The 22387-nt window shown below is 35.4% G+C and overlaps 1 protein-coding gene across 3 annotated transcripts in view; it reads right to left on the bottom strand.

Moving 5' to 3' along the window:
- The window catches only part of NHLRC2 (NHL repeat containing 2), a 41198-nt gene extending 18996 nt beyond the window's left edge, over nucleotides 1-22202 (bottom strand). For 2 of the 3 annotated variants that reach the window (XM_085319131.1, XM_085319130.1), the window contains exons 1-5: nucleotides 21968-22202; nucleotides 19592-19744; nucleotides 11695-12150; nucleotides 9213-9334; nucleotides 7768-7897 (exon numbers count right to left, since the gene is read on the bottom strand). In XM_085319131.1, the coding sequence (XP_085175257.1) occupies nucleotides 7768-7897; nucleotides 9213-9334; nucleotides 11695-12150; nucleotides 19592-19744; nucleotides 21968-22130 (1024 nt within the window). In that variant the 5' untranslated portion in view covers nucleotides 22131-22202. The remainder of the gene's footprint in view (nucleotides 1-7767; nucleotides 7898-9212; nucleotides 9335-11694; nucleotides 12151-19591; nucleotides 19745-21967) is intronic. The other variant, XM_085319132.1, reaches the window with a different exon arrangement.
- Nucleotides 22203-22387: the final 185 nt, after the last annotated feature.

The following is a 22387-nucleotide window of genomic DNA, read 5'->3' as shown; positions in this document are numbered from 1 at the left end:
TGGCTTGTAAATACGAAACACATTACAAAGATTCACATAACGAACTAGAGTGTTGAATGCACTACTGTTCCATATGGCAGCACTATACTATTCTTTACTTCTGTGCTTTTCAAGTTCCTAAATCTGCCTCTGTTACATATCCATGCTTTTAACAATTCACAGTCCTGTTCCTATACATATTCAATTTTAAAAATGTCAGTAGTAATGTTGACATTTCTAAGGCTAACTGTAAGTCAATCTGAAAACACAGATAAGTACCTACTCAGGTACTCAGTGCAGGATGCCACATTCTTTCCTTGTTTAATATAAAGGATGAGAAAGACTTTCTTTAGTAGCAGTAAACAGCAATATTTATTTACAAGGATTCCATTCCCAGGAATACTGAATACTTCCAGTTTCCCTGTCTGGGGACTGCATGTTTACTTCCAATTCAGGAGTTAAAAGTCTGGGAATCAAAGTCACATTTTGTGGATGACAGCACTGACATTTTCTAAATAGACTAATTGAAAATATTTTTCCCATATAAAAAATTTACCTTAAAGAAGTAATCTGTTGGTACACTCATGTGCTAACACATAAAAGGGAACTATTTTTATGTAACAAGGTATCCTGCTTACAGACATGTATGAAAATAAGTCTTATCTTCACTTAAGTCAGTGCAAGTTTAATAAATTGAATCTGACTGGTAGAATGACTGGAGATTCAGTGTTCTTTCTTCAGTAAAAGAGAGCGCACAAATCTCAGAAGAATGCCATTTTAGGAGCAGGAACAAAAGCTGTTTAGAGATGACAAAACCTATCACAAATTACTTTAGGACACATGAAAATTTCTGCTAAATTGACCAGCCCCTCTTTGGGATTCAATAGGGAAGTGATTGTTTGACCCATTCAGACAATATATAGAGGAAAATCACGTGCTTTAGAAGTCCTCCCAAAACGTTTCTAGATAATACTCTCTTCACTGCAGTCCTTCATTGCAACTTTTTAATATCATGTTTCTCAGAAGACATTTCTCCTTTAACGGTTCATATAAGGGAATGAAACACTATAATAAGTCTTTTGCTTAACTTTAGCACTATCTTTATTCATGAAATTACTTTTTTCCCTTGAAATTTCGAGTATTTTAAAGAAAAAGTAACTTCATTTACAAGTAAATTTAGGATTTAATTAAACAAGAGAAGAACAAACAATGCTGTTAAATGCCAATGATATTTTAGAAATTATTTTCTGAACTGAACTTGCATTAGGGCAGCTACAGCACAAAACTGAACGGGGTATCTGTGAGTTTGTACCTTGCATGGGGAATTGCTGAAAAGATGAAGTCTTCTGCATTCCAAATGAGTCTGCACCACGCATCATGCAGTGTGCATCATGCAGTGTAAAACATTTATTTAGAGTAATTCAAATTTTGAGTTGTAAAGAAATAAGATTCAAAATTAATCCCTGATAATCTCAAAAACCAGTTCTTATTTTCAGCTATTACCAGGGGAAATTCCTTTCACATAACAAGGGCTACAGCATCAACATTGGAATGACAAGACTAAAAGGATAAAGACACATAGATAGCATACTTTCAAGATCAGATAGTTAAGATGCATGCTCAGTTCACCCAGGGAGTTAATTGGTTATTACTTTTTTGGTAAAATTATGGAAGAATCACTATGAATAATTCAGAAAAAATAAATCTTTACTTTGGAATGCAGTTCTAAATAATCCTCTAGCAGAAGCATGGAAAATCTTACATATTTTGGCTTTTTAAGGGTTATAAAGATTGTACCAGGATGACAGGTACTGCACTTCCAGTTAAATAAAATCTATGTAAAACGTATATTAAAGCACAAATTTCCAACTCATTTATTGAAAGCATGGTCAATGCTGTACTTGGGAATTTCTATAAATAGCTTTCAAACATGCAATTGAAGACTGGATTTTGCAGTTATGTCACCATGCACAGGTCATCGTTGTTTCTTCCAGTAAGAATACAGCTATCAGGAACATTTAACACTTGCATCAGCTGTGCATTTAAGTATCACTTGCTTTCAACACCCACTGAATAAAAATAGAACAGGACAATAGAGAAATCTTAAAAAAAAAAAAAAAAAAACCTCTCCACACACAGTAATATAATAATGTATTTTGAAATTGATAGCCCTATATTATGCATTTCCTATACAATCTATGCCAATACAAACTTCAGTATCAACTTCAACAATGCCAGAATTTAATCCATGGAGTTCACTCAAGAATTTTAAAGGAGGGTAAAACAAAGTTCAGTGGCCATAACTAAAGTAACTAAAAATATGATGATGAAGAATATTGTCTGCCTGAATCCTAGCCTTTGTTTTGTCTCCATTAGTTCCCCTACCTTAAAGGGAAACAATTGTGTCAACTTTCTTTTAAATGGTATTTAACAGCCACTTAAACTCTTTGCCTCAGTCTTCAACATCTATACAAAACGGGGAAACAAAGCTTACTATCTCATGCAAATACTATGAGCCTTGGTTAGAAATATGCTGAGATACTCGGTAATATCTGTTCTAAGAATCAAATGATCTGCTCCCTCATTTACATTTTTCTGAATATTTTTATCTTTCAAATGTATACAAAGCAAATTCCAATCACAAAATTGACTCCTAATGGATATAGTTGGTTTTGGTAAAGATGTCATCAGGTCTTGGTTTTGCTTGTCTGTTAATCTGAAAACTTTATCCTCAAAATACACTCAAAAATATTTTCAATGTGATCACACTAAGATTAGATACCACAGTGCTGAACTGCTAAGAAGCTGAGAAGTCCAATTCTTACTATACTTGGAGCCAAATTAATGTAAAAATGTCATTCACTTAAACAATTTCACAAAACTACACCTCAAACCTACAGGTGATTTATTCTCTATTGACAATGCAAAATAATCTTCCTAAACCTTCAAGCCAGATGTCAGGAACAGATCTAATGACTTACATGACTTCTGGATCAGGACTGATGTCCTTTGGAATCCAATAACTAAACCGTGTATTTACTTCATATCTYTGAAATCAACCATCTCAAAGCAATAATGAATCAAAGCAATTGTGAATACAGTGTTCTAAGATTAGCAAGGATATTTCTTAGTTCTTTAAATGGCATCTTTTAGACCATAATTAAAGTTTGTTTCATCCCACAACAATCTAAAATTAAAATAAACAAATGAAAACAATGAAGTCTTTTAATAGACCAATACATACTCTAAACTGTATGTAGAAAAGTAATGTTTTAAGAGATATGATTGATATGGAAAAGAAGTTCATCTTTTAAGAGGGTAACCTTTTCCTTTGAGATTTTGAAAAAGGTTAGTATAAGCTGTTTAATACTGTAAGTATCTCGCACAGCACAAAGAGCTTAAACTTCTAAGCTTTCTTTCTTCTGCCTTTCATGTTCTAGACAGCATGGCTCTGGGCATTAAAAGAAGGCTTACGGAAGCATCATTTGTTTTWAAAAAATCTGAAAAACGTAGATCTAGGTTCTGAAAAAAATCCTCTTGTGCACAGCTTAACATATATAGATTTAAGGAAAATGGAAATCTATGCCATGCCAGTTAACACAAAAGTCAATCTAATAAATACGTAATAATGAACTGTAACTTTTTGCATTATATGCAGCCTCCTCAAACTTGCACAAAGATGCATATAAGCATGTGTAAAAAAGGATAATACAAATGGGCATCACTGTATGGATGCAAATAGAAGTAACTTCTGAAACACAAACTCATCCATCCAAACTCACTAGTAGACACTAACACAGTTATTTTTTCGGTATGCTAACAACAACAGCATATCTAATTGTGGTAGGACAGCACACTGAGAAAAACCAACAGAAGGCTGGGTCTCTGCCCAGGAACAGAGCTCTATACGTTTGGCCAGGACAAGGAAGACTTCCTACAGAGCTGTGCTTCCTACGCATTTGCTGAATAACGAATATACGCTATGACATACCAGAGAGTAACAGAAGAGCCTACCAGTCTCCAGCAATTTCCAGTAACAGCAGAACTTTGACAAATTCTACTGCAATAGTGATAATCTATTTTGATGCTTAACATACACACACAGACACACACACAAAAAAAAGCTACTGCAGCTCGTGACTATATCTATGCTGAAGGCAAATACAYTGCAGGCTACAACAGACAATCCTGGTTACTCATGCACATTTTTGTTGTGTTTGCAGTGTGTCTTAAGACAACATCTTAGATGCTTACATCATTCACACRTCTATCTAAACCTCCTTTGACTCCTCCAACAGGTTCTTGAAACTCGTGATTTAAGTGCATGCTGGAGTCCTAGCCCTCTAAAAACCATCTATTTTACAATCTATACACTGACACTGCCAAAATTCTGCACAGGCATCAAGAACACTTGATGTGTACACATCAAGTACTTTTGCTAGTGGCTCACCATTGCTGGGTATATTTTGACACATTTCATTTTAGGTCAGCATGCTAAATCCCCCAGAATGACTCTCTAAAACCCAGAGAATACAGACTGTTACACAGAGTTCAACCATAAGCACTCCATTTGAAATTCACCATTTGTAATGTCACTTAATTTTCATAAAACATTTACAGAAAAAAACCAGCTATAAATCTATTAAAACAAATCTGGCATCATACTGCCACATACAAGGTTTCAAGAAGCCTACACTGAGAAGAGCAGCTGCGGCTGAACTAATTAAGCTTTGACAATACAAGCCTGTTTTAGAAGAACGCGATAGGGAGGAACTGAGGTGGTTCTCTGCAGCAGATTTTCAGTCTCTGGGAATACAGAAGGAAGGTATCTTAAAATAAGCAGGATTGAGGTGCTCTACCCTAAGATGGTACAGTCAAAAAGTCTTTGTTTGTGCTTTATGCCAACTCTCCCACATTTTCTCTGCAAAAAGAAAAGACAATGGGAGAAGGCAGCAGTGCCAAGAGGTTAATTTTATAAGTCATCTCAATAATTAATATAACTGTCCCATTATAGTTTTATATGCAAACTTTTTTTTTTTAAAGTATTTCTGTATTTTCTCCAACATTAAAAATGGCTGACTGATTTCACACATGAAGTATTTTCTTTTCAAAACTGAATTCATCTTGAAACAACTAAAATCCAGCTCCCCAACACATTACCCCGGAGTATCTATCCAGGGTATATATTACTCCAGGGTAACAGTCAGTGAGAAGGAGAGGAAGAAATGTCTTTTAGTGACAAACTACCATGGACTCCAAGGAGAGGATGAAACAGTGCAAATCTTCCAAATAATAATGACTGAAAGAGCATCCAGGAAGTGATCTAGTTCACTATTCTTCTCTAAGGAGATACTAAATACATCCAGCTCATTCCTGAAAGACTGTCTAACCCATTTTTCAATACCCGTAAAGAGAATACTCTACAACTTCATCAGGCAGGAAATTTTACCTATTTTTTCCCCATGCAAATTTTTGCCAATTCAACCCACCACAGATCTGAAAATAAAACTACTCTCTTTCACATGGTAGCAGTTGTCTATACATTTGATCATTCCTTTATATGTGAAGGACCTAGTCCTTCTTCCTACTAAGTTACACCAGTAAGTTACACCAAATTTTTCCAGGCCATATTTCCAGGGAATCTAAATCATTTTGAACATCTTTTCATCATTTTACTGGCTATTCTGTCCACTCAGGTGTTACCAGGATCAGAAACAGACTCTTGCCAACATTGTACTCAATACACTCCTCTGTTTTGAAGTCTCTCTGGTCACAGTTTTCTAACAATTTTATGTAAGTATTATAGTAATTTCATTAAGTCTTTTTCCCTAGCTTATTTTGCTCACACAGGTTGGTAATAAAAGTCTTAAAAATAAATTAAAAACAAAAGTTTTATGTATTTGGCTTATTACCCTCTCAAAGAAGGAAATTAAATTGATTTCACTCCTCTTAACTCACAGGTTATACTGTATTTTGATAGAGATCTAAATACACAACTGACAGCTAGGATCTAATTGAATATGAAAAGAATATATACTGTGAACAGAGTTTAGAAGATCTGATTTTCATAAACAGTAATAAAAACTCAGTAGTCAATGTTAAACAGTACAGGTGACTAATTCTCTACAAATGACTAATTGAGTGATGACTATGTTCATGTTGGTAACAATCATATCAATTAACATTTCATTTAACAAGCAGAGCTCTCAAAAATATCAAGACATTCAGATACTGGCAGAAGTAAAAGGAAGCATCATGAAAATCAGTAAGTAAAATAACAGGGTATTTCAAACAGGTCTGTTAATCAGCTTAAGCTTCTGAAGCGCTGGGGCAATAACCTATGATGAGTTATTAGTCTCCTTCCTTGCTGATCTGTGAAACAGCTTTGCCACGACATCCCACAGAGATCAGCTTGCCAGTTCAGGATAGCATGAAAACCATAGCATCTGACCACATAACAGTCTACTGGACCACATCAGCACAATCAGATTGGATAATATTCAGAACTCATGCAGCAACTCTTTTATAGTCACCCATATCTGGTGGGACTCTCAGGTATTCCGCGTACCTTCCACAATATCCTTAACATAGACCACAYGTGAAGGTCACTGGTAGGGACTTCCAATATAGCGCTAGGCTTTTTTTGTAGAAGACACATTAGTAAAAATGTTAAATCTAAAAATTGGTGCCTCTTGTTTGTCTTAGTAGTCATAGTACACTGTCAACACTGAGAACATATTTGCACCAACACTCTACATTTATGAAATAGCTTTATGTTCCCTTAAACTAAATCCAAAGATTTTTTTTTTCCTGGGTAACTCATCCAAGATTATAGCATGCTTTCAGGTCATTAAAAAGTTCTAATTACTACCCTTGCAAAGCACTTCCAATTTAAAGATAACAAACATAAATCATACCACAATTGTTATGCTCTTCCTTACCCCTTCATCTGCAGATTCAAGGAAACCCAGTGTTAGCAGTCAAATTTTACACCAAAAATGCTGGCTACAGAGTTTTATGCCACATTTAAACATTCATTGCTCATTGTTAAGAGATTTGCAGTTCCAACTCCTAAATTATATTGAAATGAAAACTAAACGAGAAAGAATATTAACTCATAGCTCCTAACAGTTAACAGCATCACAGTTACATGATTTCAAGCTCAGGTATGTGTTAGGTGGATCAGGAGAGAAAAAGCTTATTAAATCCTTGGAAGACGGTACTTGCATCTTTCCTGTTATACAAAGATTTTATTTTTACCTCTGAAACTTGCAAGATTTTTCCTGAGATATGCCTCTGCTATCAGTCTGAATCTACTATGATCTTCAGTCTAATGATCTTATGTCACCTGAACGTTAATAAATATTGTCACAAACTCAAATATTTTACAAAGTCAGAGTGTCTGTGGAGTCAAGAAAAGAAACTTACAGACAATGTGCACTTCCTATAAAGYGCATATACTTCTTTAGTGATGCTGGCATAAAGCATTAACCTAGCAACAGCAATCACAACTTTCTTTTCTATTTAGATACAGTAATTATATAACTTGCTACAAAAAGTTTGCCTCTATCTCAGATAATAGAGGTCCACATTTTTTCAGGACCCAAAACAGAAACTTGATCTCAGCTGATAACGGTGATATTTTTTCTGAAGAAACCACTGTTTTTAAACTCAGTTATACAGTAAAGTAAATCTTTGCTTTTTGGTATCTCAGAGTACCAAAAAAGGGAAAATAAATAGTCACGCGCGTATAAATAAAACAAGTCAAAATCTCAACTGATACAATACCTGAATTTCCGAAGGCCACATCCCATGGAGAGCTGATGGGCTGTTCTTCTCCTTTTGCTCCACCTTCCTTGTCAACACCTTGTATCCCAACACCTGCTACAGTGCTCACCATCTCTAATTCTAGGTCAATCTATATGAAACAAAATTATATAAATTGAGTGTACAACAGCAAGCTGAATCAATACAGATAATCTGAGCTAAATGTCAAAAACACAAAACCAGATAATCTTTGCTGACAAGAAGAAACCAAATACCCCAAAATTTCAGGTATTTCTTTACATAGGAGGAAAAAACTGCACAGGACTTTTATGTCCAACTGCACATAAAGAACACTAGTCTGTCAAGGTTAAGTCTAACTTTTGGAAAAAAAGTAAAAATATTCCAGAGAAGTGTTCAGATGGACAACAAATGTGGCTGTTTCATTTTAAACTAGTTTTAATGGAATATACTATAAAAACTCAAACACTGTAACAGTACTTCACATCTCTCTATATAATAATCTGTACAAAGCAAATAATTTTTGCAGTTTTTTTCACTAGCAAGACATAAATATAATTCACGGCCTGGAGGGAAAAATACTTATTTCATTTCTGTCACCTAAATGTCTTCCTCTTTTCCTCACTTTTTCTGTGCATTTAAGTCACTTCTAGTAAGTCTCATAAATTTATTGTGATGATTATGTAAAAAAGTAGAGTCTTATTGACACAGCATCTTCTAACTTTTGTAGCAATAAATGCCTCCCTTTTACATAGCTGTGTCTTGCATAAGCAGTTGAAAGCTTGTACCTATAGCTGTTATATTACCTTAATTCTTTAATCCTGGGATATCCTGATGTCATGTTTAGAAACCATGAAAAATGATGAAGCTGTATGGCCCAAATCTTCATCTGTCTCTGTCCTATCTTTGTTACCCAAACTACTTACAATTTATATTGACTAACGTTCCTACCTGCTAAACACTCGTGCTTAATCCAAAAAATCCACATGCAGACAATTCTCAAATTAAACCAGTTACCTGTCATTTGCAGACCCCAACAGCTAAGTAACAACGGTGTAGAAGTCCACTGAACCATAAGAGAACAGTAACTTTAGATAAGAATTTGACAGTTCTGGAAGTGAAGCACAAACAAGTTCTGCTTCCGATACTAAAAAAAAAAGACATTTCTCACAACATAAGCAATAAACACTAGGAAAAAAAAAAAAACAAAAACAAACCTAGCTATGTTAGAACAAGTAGTGCATATCATCTCCATTTGAAAGGATGTATAAATGTAGCCCTTCAGAAAATGAACTTCACTACAGCATTTATTTATCAGATATTAGTCTAACCTTCCTTCTTGATACAGAAGGTATTTGTAAAATAATTCATTTGGCGCAAATTTTCATCTGTGTGGGTGGGATAAGCTGTAATAGATCAAATTTTAAATTGTTTTATGGAAAATTTACCTTTCTAATTAGATGATTTTCTGTATCAGCAACATAAATAATATTATTTTTTATAGCAATCCCTTGAGGTGAGTTGAAAGTTGCCTCTGAAAATCTTCCATCTTTCCTTCCGCTGTTTGGACCTATCAATGAAAGAGAGCAAACTCAAAAGTCATTTTAAAAAAAGGAACTTAAAATATAATCAAAGTGCGTATATTTAAATCTTAAAGATAATTACATATTTTAAAAGGTGCTTTCATAGCACCTTGTACAGCTTAAGTTATTAATATTTTGTGTAGTCTCAGTTTAGTCACTACGGTTTGTGACAACAATGACAACAATCAGGTGCAATTACGTTTTTCACTCTTTTTACATAAGTTCTCTGCATCTTTGGCTTATTCTCTAAAGAAAGGTCTTAATAAGGGTCTGAATTGCTCCTGTTTCTTTGCATTAAGAAATAACAGCAAAAAGAGAAGACAAAAATAAGAAACTCTGTCTTTTTATTCCTGATTGCATCAAAGCAGGCCAGCAGCAAAAACCGTAAATTCCAAAACTCAATTTAATTTAAATGATTTAGATTTTGGTGCAAGTTACAAAGTGCAAGTAGTTGAAAATACTGCTCAGTAGTGTTTTCTCATGAATAATAACTAGCAGAAAGATGACATAGAACTAATTATGTGGAGGAACAGTGAGAATGATGGAGTGACGGTGTTCTGCATAGCATAATCAAGACAGGAAAAAAAAAACACGAGCTGAATAAAACATTATGAAGGTAAGCATCATACTTTAGAGGGAGTAACATTTAAAGTGCATTAGCAGTATGTGTCAACAGAAGACATTTAGATATATGAGTTATTATGTTTGCATCATTTATAGTAATTTTAACCTTTGTGCATTCCCACATTTATTACTGTATGATCAGCTTCATTATATTACTTTCTGAGCACAGAATCATTTAATTGAGTAACTAAAATACACAACTTGTACAACTAACTATCAGAAGACAGTTTAGACATTATTAAACAGGAAGGGCAAGGGTGCTACTGTGGCAGACTCCACTAGTTTCCTTTGCTTACCAAAGGAAAGCACCATGGTCCAAATGCCTAAAGAGCACAGAGTTCCACTGCTGGTATCAACACAGAAGTTAGGACACTTCCCTTTCAGCTGCTGTTTAATGAATATCCCAGAACACAAAAAGGTACTTTGTTGACAGAAGCTTCATCTCACAAATCAAACAGAAATCAAATTCCGTGAGTTTTATCATAAGAAATTCTTTTGTAATTTCCTTACAGAAGGCCATTAAGGCTGATGTCTTTATCAGGTTAACTAGGGCAATTTGTCTATTTAATGGAGTATTCTTCAAATAATGAAAGATCCTCCTCCTTGCTTAAACAGCAGTGCCAATGGTATTTTTATAAAGCTTGTACTATTCCCACCATGGGTCAGTACTGACCTAGTCAATACTAGATTAAGTAACATACCGGTCCTGATTCTCAGACAAAAACGAACCATTGTTTTCAACAGTTTGAAGATACAAACCTTTCCCAAACCTGTCTATAATGGCTGCTTGTAAATGGACTGTCCTAACAGCTATTTACTTGGTGCATTAAGTGTACTTTCGACCAGCATACTAGATAAGAAGGAACAATTCTGAATGTTTCATTTATGAAAAAATAAGTCATATAATAAGTGAGCAAGTTCAACTGAATTTTCTTGATTTGTATTGTAGAATTGATAGTAATTTATCAAAACAAAGAGATTTTTAAAGTAGAAACACTACTGTAGAATTACTAATAAAGGGTTTGTAATAAAAGTAAATTTTAAACGCTTAACTTTTCTCTTTTGGATAACTTGCTTACACATTACACTTGAATTTTGATGAGAACATAAGCCTGTTCATAAATATTTAGGTAACTTCCTTTTCAGATGCCTATGCACTGGTACAACACCACTGCTCTTAACAATAACTCTCCGATCCTCTCAAAACCAGACCGGGATACTACTGAGGGATTGGATTAAAAACAAACAAAAAACCCTACTTTTTTTTATTGGGAAGTGTTATTGTCTCTTTTCCATGCTTTGCTGCTGGTAGGTATATGGGTGTATGTTGCTTTAAATCTAAACCCATTTGCAACTCTTACGTAAGAATGCAGAATATGCCATTTGTGCTTCACATTGGACACAATATAAAAAAATGCTTCACATTGGACACAATATAAAAAAATGCTAAAACTAGCAAAAAAACATAGAAAAAAACATTAGGCATCTAAATCAGCTGCATTAACAGTGCAATCCTACTGATGGTACTGTATTATACCCCCCCAGCATCCACTAAAAGTTATTTTAGATTTTTTTTTTTTTTGCTGCCAATACAAATAAAATGCAAGGTGCTCTAAGAAAAGAATCAGCATAAAAGCTCAAAGAAAAGAATCAGGCTAGTAGCCCCAGAGAATATACTCCACTCATAAAATAAAATTACCATAAGAAACTTGCATAGCCTTACCTCCAATAGTGTGTAGAATTTGTCCACTTTTCTGGATAACCAAAATCCTGTGATGTCCAGTGTCTGCTATCACCAACCTTTCTCCTGAATTATCTACAGTCACTTTGCCAGGAAATAGCAAGGGAGAAGGTGGGAGGGAGTCTCTGTATAGCTTTATTCCAATATTGTTATCTTTGATTTGTCCTTTCTCTTTGTAGAACTTTAGTGTTATAGAAGTAAATAAAAACAACTTCTCTTTGTGTCCCTCTCCAAAAAGGGAAAACAGCATGTTTCCACGGGGCCCAAGAATGACAAGAGTTGGCCAGCAGGACACTTCTAGTTCATGCCAAAGTACTGCATCTGCATCATTTACTACTGGGTGGGTAATATTATACCTCAGAACTGCACTTTTAATGTTATCCAGAACTTTTTCATTTGGGAATTTTGCTGAGTGGACACCAATAACAACAAGACCATCTGAAAAGAAAAATAAGATTTGTATTGAAACATATTTATATCTGAATTCAATAAAAAAGTTAAAATGAGGTACAGTTATCTCACTATGTGACTTACTGCATTCCAGAATGAAAGAATATTTGAACAAATAATAAATGATTACTTCTCAGTAGGAATACATATCTTATGTATACAAAACACTGAAACTGAAAAACAAATTATCAGTAAAGTTACTGAACTTGAGTACTACTACTTCCCCAGTTTGCTGACATTTAATATAGCATAAACTATTCTTAATTCATGAACCTCAGCATACAAAGGCTGAGGAAAATACTTCCAAAATAATTAAGAGTAAGCTGAACAGTTCACCTGATACTTTATTTTTTCAAGTGTTTACCATTCCTCTTTGCTTTTTCATTCCCCAACAAAATTATCCTTTTTTAGAAAACAAATTATTTTCCATTATTAGCTAGAAGTCACTAATACAACACTGAACTCTAGAAGTGCGGAGTTATCCTGGAATATCTAACTCAAGATACATAGTGAAAAAATATATAAGCTTATAAAATCAATCCTGTATTCTATATTTCAACTAAACTGGTGGCACTGAAAACTATGACAAATAGTGCTTGTGACAAATCAAGCTTGAAACCTCCTTTTTTTTTCAAAAGAAAAGATTCATTATGGATTTTTGCCCCTCCTTTTCACATGTTTAACCTGATTTCTGTATTTGACCTGCAAAGACAACCAAGAGTTTAGGTTTTCCATAGTAATGATAACTTCACTTGAGATCCTAATATGAAAGGCGTTGCATAAGAACAAAAGTTTTATACATTGCATATACAGCACCAATCCTAAAATCCATCAAAAGCACACAAGGAAGCAATCAGCTTCTCTGAATTGCCTATTTTCTCAGTTTCACGAAATCAAGCACAGAGATAAAAATCTACAGGTCAGACTTTAGCTGYTTTTATTCATGTGGTAAAAGCAAATTTACTCCTACCACATGTAGACATCAGGGAAGCAGCCCCAAATTTTCCATTCTCCCTACTTACCCAACAGAAAACAATTAAGAGCCTTCTTTTAATCAAGTCACTTTTCAAAACTTTCTAGAAGCAAAAGGAAGTTTACATCCTTTTTTTAGGGGTTTAACATATGTTTTACTTGCAAAATTTCTACCAAATGAAGCAAGCAATATACAAGACATCAGTATTATACTTCATCTCACTTCATGCTTAGAGAATATTATTAAGCATAAACATAACCTTTGTATAGCCAAAGTAAGCCATCAATTCTGTGATTTTTTTTTTAAACTTTGGATATCTGAGTAACACTGGACTAAATTTCGGAGTCTGTTTTTACATCCATTTACAGAGTCTGTTGCTCACAGCCATCATGATAGAACGAAGTATTTAAGATTTTTATTAACCAAAGCAAAAAAAAAGTTACAGCAGTAACCATACGGTTGTAGAAAGCTGCAATAAAACACTTTTAAACCAGAACTTAACCTTACTACATTTTCAAAAATTACTCATGTTTCTGGACAGCACTAGCATTTTGGAACCACAATAACATCTGGGATCTTTCTATTTCTTTATGCAAATAAAAGTTCTAAATTTTCACCTTTATGCAAATAAAAGTTCTAAATTTTCACCTTTTCTGTCATTCTAAGTGAAATTAAATGGGAAACAGGAATATTCTTACAGTTTATGCCCTTCCCAGTTAATTTTACTTCAGTATTAGAAAATATTTTGACAACAAAAATGAATGTAGTTCCCCCCCGGCTGCCATCATCACATCTATAAAAATATTTGGCATTTTGTTTATCAGTAGCATCTGTAGAATTTCCTTCCTTCCTCCAATCGCCGAAGTCTACAGGTGGATTCCTTGTAGTATTGTATTTTTTCAGTAATACAACCAGCAACTATTTCAAAAGTAAACAAAGTCAAGGAGGCACTGTAAGGTTGGGGGGGGGGGGGAAGAAGAAACATTATTCAATCTAATCCAGTTTTGATAACGCTTATACTTCAATTACATCCAAGGACATGGTTTGGAATGGAATATAGTATTATTTTTTTTGTTTTTCTCTTTATGGCAGAGTCTGGTTAGCTGGACATCTCTGTTTCACTCTTTATTATCTGAATAATCTGCTCTTCCCAGACAGTTTTGACAGCTCTACTATCATTAGTGATTGCCATCTGTTAACTTTTTTTTTTTCCTACTCAATTCTATAGTCCTACCTGCTTTTGATCAGACAGGCCCTTCAATTTAACTGAGTAAAATCACTGCCATTCATTCTTTCAGCAAATACTTAAAAATCAGTCAGCAATGTCATATTATGCCAACATTGAATTTGACTAATTTAGTCTAAAATGGAGGGTTTTCTTCTTAAATTCCCGATTCTTGATTTTCCTAGCACATAGAGAATGTTTCCTGTTATACAAACCCATTCCCATTAAGAAATCTTTGACTCCCTTACCTGGAGCTACTGATTATATTTGGGCCTTTGCAAAATCCTGCCATTGTTTTTTTCTACAGTATTTCAAATTTCTTAATGGTCTACTGCCAAAATAGTAATCCCAGTTGAGTTGGGTTGAATTTAAGACTGTGTCCTCTTTTTCTTCAGGCTGTTCTTCCTCAGTCTACCTAAAAGCACAGCTGCAAATACCTTCCCCTTTCCTGCTGCTCTGGAGAGTTTTTTTTTTTTTTTAATAAACTTTGTGTGTAAAAACACATAACCCAGTATAGTTTAAGGTTCTCCTTTTCACACGTAAGAAGTCTCTACAATTCAGCTGTTACTAAATCCTTACATCTCCTTACAGCTTTGCTATCTAAGCTGCCCTCTCAACAGTTTTCCTTCTAATTCTAACAGTATGTTTTCTTCTTTGCTGTTCCAAACTGCTGGCAGTATGGGAACACACATTCAATTTCTCTATTTTCTAATGTAAAAATCCAGCTCCACTTGTGAAAGCATTCCCACCATGAACAACTATGCTGCCATTTCTAGTGCCTTCACTGTACTTTTAAAAGTTTTGAAGCTTAAATCTATAGTTACTTAAAACAGATCATTGACTACCCCGTAGTACCACATACAACAATAGTTGAAATACAACCACATACAAAAAAGTTGACAGAAAAATGTAATTATTCTCTTTTTTTACTATAGTATATAATACAAAAAAAAGCATAAATACTCCCTTGTTCTGAAAAGAGACTCAGTGTTCCAAGATACAGTATGGCTGTCTGACACCTATTCAAGAAAAGAAATTTTCTGCTGTAATGTACACTCTATTGCTTGCACATGAGCAAATCTCTATAATAATTGAGGATTGCCAGCATCATTATTGTTTTGGCAGCAAAATCCATATTTTATTTTAAATAATCTACTTTGTTGGTTTTGTGGTGGAAACATACGAAAGGCAGTTATTTCAAGTCTTAAATAGTTGTATTATTCGAGCTCAGAGGAGTTTCCTTCCTCCTAAAAAACTAATTCAATCTCAGGTTGGCTTTTTCTTTGGTTACAGAAAAATGGAAAACTATTCTTCTCTTCTAGCCTTTCTCCTCCCTCAACCATAACACAGTATCAATGGAGAAGTGTAGCACGTCCAGGAACGGCAGTATTTCAAGATGAGAACAGAAAAGGATAAAGAACTGCACAGTAGGAGAGCAATGAAACTTAGCTAAATAAAACAGGTTCATGGATTACAAAAACCACTGTAACTGATACAGTCTTTGTTAATCCTGCAGGTACAGCATGTTGCAATATCAGATAGTTGAAGTCCTAAATACTGTAAACCATTGAACTCCAAAGGTATGTGAAACAATTCCACTGTAATAGCATCAGCAGCAGTGCTTACACTTGTCCTTCCAAAGTATCAACAAAGCTAGAATAACTCTATTTTCAACACCTATACAGCGCAAATAAGACAAAACACCACCTCATGAGGAAAACTCCTGTGTGAACTCACAAATGTTACTTCAGGGTATATTAATATGCATACCATTTAAAATGCTTTATTTGCAGGATTATACCAGAGCATAACACTGGACTTCTGCCAAGCTATTTCTGAATATATAAAAAGTACTCCCTCTTATAGAAGTCATTTCTGGACTGCTGATAACATGAACCGAATATGCACTGAGGTTTAAAATAACTTTCTGAATGTCACTATGAAAACAGAAATAGCACCACTGAAGATAGCAGCAAGAGCATATCAGATAAAGATGCTAAGCAGTTATTTAATTCTATGGAAAGTAGTCTTCTAGACAAATCTACTGAAGTTCCACACAATAAAAATGTGTACATATGCACAAAGACATATTTGACGGTTATGATCATCCTAAAACAGCTTCTTGTGCTTGCATATCTCATGTCTGATTATCACATTGCTGACGTTCCAACATACTCCTGCGTAAGAGGGTACTTACACCATAAGAACAATAAAAACATTATCAGAATATCAAATGTTTATATACTTGATATCGAGTCAAAGAAAAAGACACTGCTATGAATTATATCTATATCAAAACATGTCCTCAGTTAAGCAGAAAAATACACGAAACATTCCTTCAGATATTCCAACAACAGATTACAGATCTAAAAGCACTTTGAGACAAAATGCTTTAGCAAAATAAGATGATTGTTTCCATTCCAAATAATATCATCTGCTAGGTCAGCACACTCTCTCACTTCCATTGCACTGTAAATATATAGATGAAACGTGCAAATACATCCTATATTTATACACGTAAAGTTTGGTAAAGCTGCAGTTTCACTATCTATTTAACCTGACATGCAGCTCTCAAAAGGAGTGATTTTGCCATTCAGTTGCATCAAAATTAGCATTTGTGTAATCACAAGGTGACAAACACTGCAGAACCATCCAACTGAAAGTGAAGCTGCTCCCCTCCGCCCAACAGAAGGGACTTTCCTTAACTAAAACAGACTGAACTTCAGTGTAAAGCACTGAACACCAAGACACTTGCATTACTGTATATGGATTTTTTTTTTGATACGTCAGATATCCTTTCCTCTTTAACCTTGTTTGTCTGACCTTTATTTTCTCAGCTTTCTCAAGCTAGCTCTCCTCACCTCTTTTCCCTGGTGACTGGTAAGTAATTTCCCCCTTTAGAGAAGATCACAGAATCATAGAATCAGTAAGGTTGGAAGGGACCTCTGGAGATCATCTAGTCCAACCTCCCTGCTCAGCAGGGTCACCTACAGCATGTTAGACAGGGTTGCATCCAGGCGGGCCTTGAAGATCTCCAGAGAAGGAGACTCCACAACCTCTCTGGGCAACCTGGTCCAGGGCTCCGTCACTCTCTCAGGGAAGAAATTCCCCCTCGCATTCAGGTGGAACTTCTTGTGCTTCAATTTCTGCCCATTGCCTCTTGTCCTGTCACATGGGACAACTGAAAAGAGTTTGTCCCCGTCCCCTTGACACCCTCCCTTCAGGTACTTATACACATTGATCAGATCCCCCCTCAGTCTTCTCTTCCCCAGGCTGAAGAGGCCCAGCTCTCGCAGCCATTGCACATTGACATAAAACCCTGTCTTTGTCTACAGCTTAAAAAAACCCTCGACTTCTATTGCTTTGGTATCTGTATACATGCATATATCCATTTATAGCTTTATACTACTTCAGTGCTAGAATTCATGCAATTAATACTTAATTTAAAAATCTATCAAAGGTTCACAATATACACATGAAAATAACAGAAAAAAAAAACAAAAGGGAAAAATACAGTTAAAAAAAAAATCTATCTTCCTTTTTTGTTTGAACTATACAAACATATTAATCTCTTCCTGAATCCAGCTGCTAGCCTCTTTTACCTACCACATTAAATTTAACATCCCACACATCTGTTTTCATTTCCTTCTATCTCCACCTTAGTTTTCCACTTTCATCCCAAATATCTTTTTTCTATCACCAGTTCCTGCAGGAAACAATAGGATAACTCAAATACAAAAAAGACATATCATCTATCAGCAAAGTATTTTCTTCAAGTAGTAATTCCTATAACAGGAAGCTTTATATAATTCAAATTATATATAAAAAAAACAACTGGACTACAAATTCAGTTCAGAATGCTTTAGCCTTTTCTACATGAAAATAGAACTGTTCAAGTATTTTAACGAGCAAGTTTGTAGGRAGAGGTTGTTAACAACCAACCTTCCGTAATCAACTGTTTTAACAATTTGGTCTTAAAAAGACAGATTAAAGATATGAGAGATATACTGGTATTACAGAATACAATAACACTATAGTACAGAATGTTTATCATTAATCAGTGTAATCTTCTGAAATCTCAATTTAGACCTTCTTCCCAGCATACCTGATATTTAGAGCAGCCCATTTATAATTCGTTAACTACCTCCCCACTTAAAAGAGCTTCCCTTCCCCTAAAAATGCCAGTTTTTTCATTATATTAAGTTCCTTATATCTGAAACCATCATAGCACATCTCTAACTAATCTGAAGTAAACAGCTAAGTTTTTCAGGGCAGAAAAATCAGTCTAATTAAGTGTTTTGTAAAGCACTACGTAAATGCTGCAATATACAGTGATATTTCTTACAGAAAAACTGTGATTTCTTTTTCTAGTAAAAGCAGGTAGTACATGAAAATAAATGTTGGCAAAATGAAAACCAATCAGAAAGGCTAATAGAAAATCAGAACCTTATTAAGCATTATAAAGTAATGCTATTCTATTATAATATTTAATATATTTTTTTGAGGACTGAAGGTGATATTTTTTCAAGTCTCACTGTTCAGCTTACTAAATTATCCCTGGTAAGTTAGTGGCTGCTGCAACGTTCTGTAAGAATAAATCTCACCTCTGCCTAGTCATCATAACAGCAAGGGACTAAATTCTAAATAGTACTTGTCCTGCATTTTTATTTAATCACAGAGTGATGGAGGTTTTTTCATAGACCTGAATTTAATGTTCTTAAATCTCTCTCCGGAGCAAAGATGACTACTAATGGAAAATAAGGTGATGCTGCAGGGAATACCAAAAGAATCCTAAATCAAGTTTATGTATCTTGCTATTTCGGTTAGAACAGGGTGGGTCGGGAGAGGGTGTGGGGGGTAGTTTTATCTACATCGATTCTACTATCTGTACTATGTCCTGCTCAGAGCTGGTTCCTAAGTCAAATGCAGAGGGTTACATACATATACTAATTTTGAGCRGCTTTCTTACATCCTTGTGTAGCATTTTCAAATAGCTGTATTCGTAAGATCAGATTCTTTAATTATACAGACACAATAGCTACCATATTTAATTCCATTTTAAAATGTGATGAGGGTACAGTCACTTTTACTAGGTAAGATAAAAGATTATAGGACATTTAGGCTCCCCTGAAATTTTGCCAGCTTTTAGTAATAAGTAGCAAAACGACTCAGCTACTCCACCTGCAGCACTGCCAGGAAATTCTACTCTAAGCAAGCCAAAGCACTTTTACCTTTATCAGAGTACTGGTGCTCTAAGGCATGGAGATCAGGCAGCAAGTGCAAACAATTGATGCAGCAGTAAGTAAAAAAATCCAACACCACCACTTTTCCACAAAGGTCTTTGTGAAGAGAAATGGGACTTTCAGTGTTTAGCCACTGTAAATCTGGAATTCAGAGAACAGAGGTATCCAAATTAGGGGGGGAAGGTAGGGCAAGGAACACCTTTATACCTAACCACCATGAAAACAGACAACATTCCTAATATTGTTTAAAAATGTTCAACATCACTTTCTATCCAGGTAGGAAGGCAAACAGAAGTCTTACATTTATCAAACTCACCTTTATGCTCTACAAATTTTCATAATTAGCAAACAAAATTTATTAGGTATAAAGTACTGTTAAGCAAAATTATTAAGTTAACAAGATTTAATGTAATGTTGAAACTATAGATTATATATTTAAATAGGTACCTTTTAATGGAAAGTACATGCAAGCCTCAGAACAATTTTCATCTATTGTAAAGCACAATCTACATTATCCAACCCCTAAGAAAGTTATATGGGTAATGCTTATTTATTTAAAATTCAACAAATACATRCTAGTAAGCAAATAAAAACCTGCTGAACTTTTGAAGATTTTACATTTTTGTAAAGAACTAACATCAAAGACTATTGAAGGATTTCTGCAATTAGAGTTTTGATCTTGAGATTGAACAGTCTGAAATAACAGATATAAATTAATGATGTTATTTGTTATTTTGAAGAATTAAAACCCTTTCAGATATAGCTGGTACTACTTCTGTTTATTTTCAACCACCTGATACAAGACATTAAGGCAGTGTTTTCTCATTTTACGTGCATACAAAGAAGTAACTGATATTCCTCTGATCTCATAAGAAAATGGTATCAAGGCAGGAAATAAAAATCCTAGAATATGTTCGGCCCTTATTATCACTCAACACTTCTTTAAAAAARGGGGAAAATATAGGTGTGATATATCATAACCAAACTATTTTTTGAAAAGCTACTTTAAAAAAAATGTACAAGTGTGCTTTGGGAACCTAAAAATATCCAAAAATTCCACCCCGACAGTTTCAACAAACTAAATTTTTACTTCCCACATCCCCAGAACAAGTTATTGCTACTCAAGTCTGTTTTCTGCTTCATTAAGAGAAGGGTTGTTCACTGCTTACATAGATATAAGCATAAATGGATTCACACACAGTCATTGTTTTGGTGACAATAATAAGACTTAGTAAACTGTACACTGAGGAAATTATGCATCAGTTTGAAAAATGTTTTGTTTTTAAAAGAGTAGGTTATTTATTTTATGGTATTGCTCCCTTTTTCACTACAGCATCTTTCATCAAAACATACTGCAACTTAGAAGAGTTGACTATTTATCTGAGCTGCTTTCAGAAAAGAACACAAGAGCTGGAAAAAAAAAAGCTGAAAAAAAAAAAGCTGAAAGTTGAAATGACACTAACGACAAACGTGAAAGTTCAGGAATCCTAATCCAGACAGAAAGAGTATTCAACTTTACTTCATTAGTTAAGCCAGAATTCAGTTCCACGATATGTGATTTTAACCCTGAAGTTTTATCTTTTTAGGTCTTTGTCCTGTAAACTCCTTTCGTGAGCTCTCATGCATCCAGAGTGTCTCACCAGGTTATCAGGACTCCGAGTAGGACTTAAAAGATCTTACAAAACTTAACATTTGATTCACATTGAGCGTAAAAGAGATATAGAAGTGTGCGAAAGGGAAATACCTCCAGCATGGTTTGTATTAATCAGAAACATGAAAATTGACAAATGTGGTTAAGAAGCAGGAAGAGAGCTGGGAAACATCTCAAAGGGTGCAATGAAACTACAGGAGCTCAAGAGGAAGCTGACAGAACGGGTAAGGCAAGACCACTGAGTGGCTGAGGGCCGGTATCAATACACTGCAGAGAAGAGAAATGTTTCAGAGAGGAGAAATGTTTCACTAAAAATAATAAAACAGTGAAGCTACATATCAGAGACTTAGAAGACAAATTTTAAAGAACACATTTTTACAAACATCAGCAAAGCACTTATAAACGGGTTCTTTGCACTCGTCTTTTCCTGCTCGTTCTTTCAGGACATTTCTTGCAATGAGGACAAGTATTTTATTTTTCAAAAAATTAAAAAAAAAAAAAAGGTAGTTAACGAGGCCTGAAGTTAACCGGGCCGTAGTAAAACGCCTCTCTAGGCGACAAGGCTTCAAGGAAGACGCGGGAGCCAGGGCTCGGTCCCGGGGCCCGGCGGCGGTCCGGAGACCCGGGGGTCGAGGGCAGCTGCTGCCGCCCGCGGGCCTGAGCTCCGCTCCGCTCGCGGGGGGGGCCTGGCCCGCTCGGGTCCCGCCACCCACCTCTGCCGAGCTCGGGCACCGCCAGGTCCCGCTCCCGGCTGTCCATCCTCTTCAGGTACTGGTAGACCAAGTTCTCCTTCTCCTGAGCGGCGTCGGCGTCCAGCAGGGCGTACTCCAGCTGGGTCTGGGCAGGCAGCAGCGCCGCCAGGCCCGCCGCCGCCATGGCGCCTCCCGGGCCCGCGCACGGGCAGCGCCGCCCTTTCTGCCCTGCCTTTTCCCCTTCCCATATTCAAAAACTACGGAAAAACAAGAAAAAAAAAAAAAAGGAAAAAAAAAAAAAAAAAAAAAAAAAGAAAAAATCCCCTAATCACAAACACGAAATAAACCGTGTGTCTTGAAGGGCGACCGCCTCCAATAAACCCGTGTTATTATATAGCGCTAATATTCTCGGCAGTAGCATATTCGCGAAGACAATCCCTA

Source organism: Rhea americana, unplaced genomic scaffold (assembly GCF_003343005.1).
Source record: "Rhea americana isolate MKP2758 unplaced genomic scaffold, rheAme1 scaffold_57, whole genome shotgun sequence".
NCBI classification, from domain to species: Eukaryota; Metazoa; Chordata; class Aves; order Rheiformes; family Rheidae; genus Rhea; species Rhea americana.
This window is presented reverse-complemented; position numbering and strand designations above follow the sequence as displayed.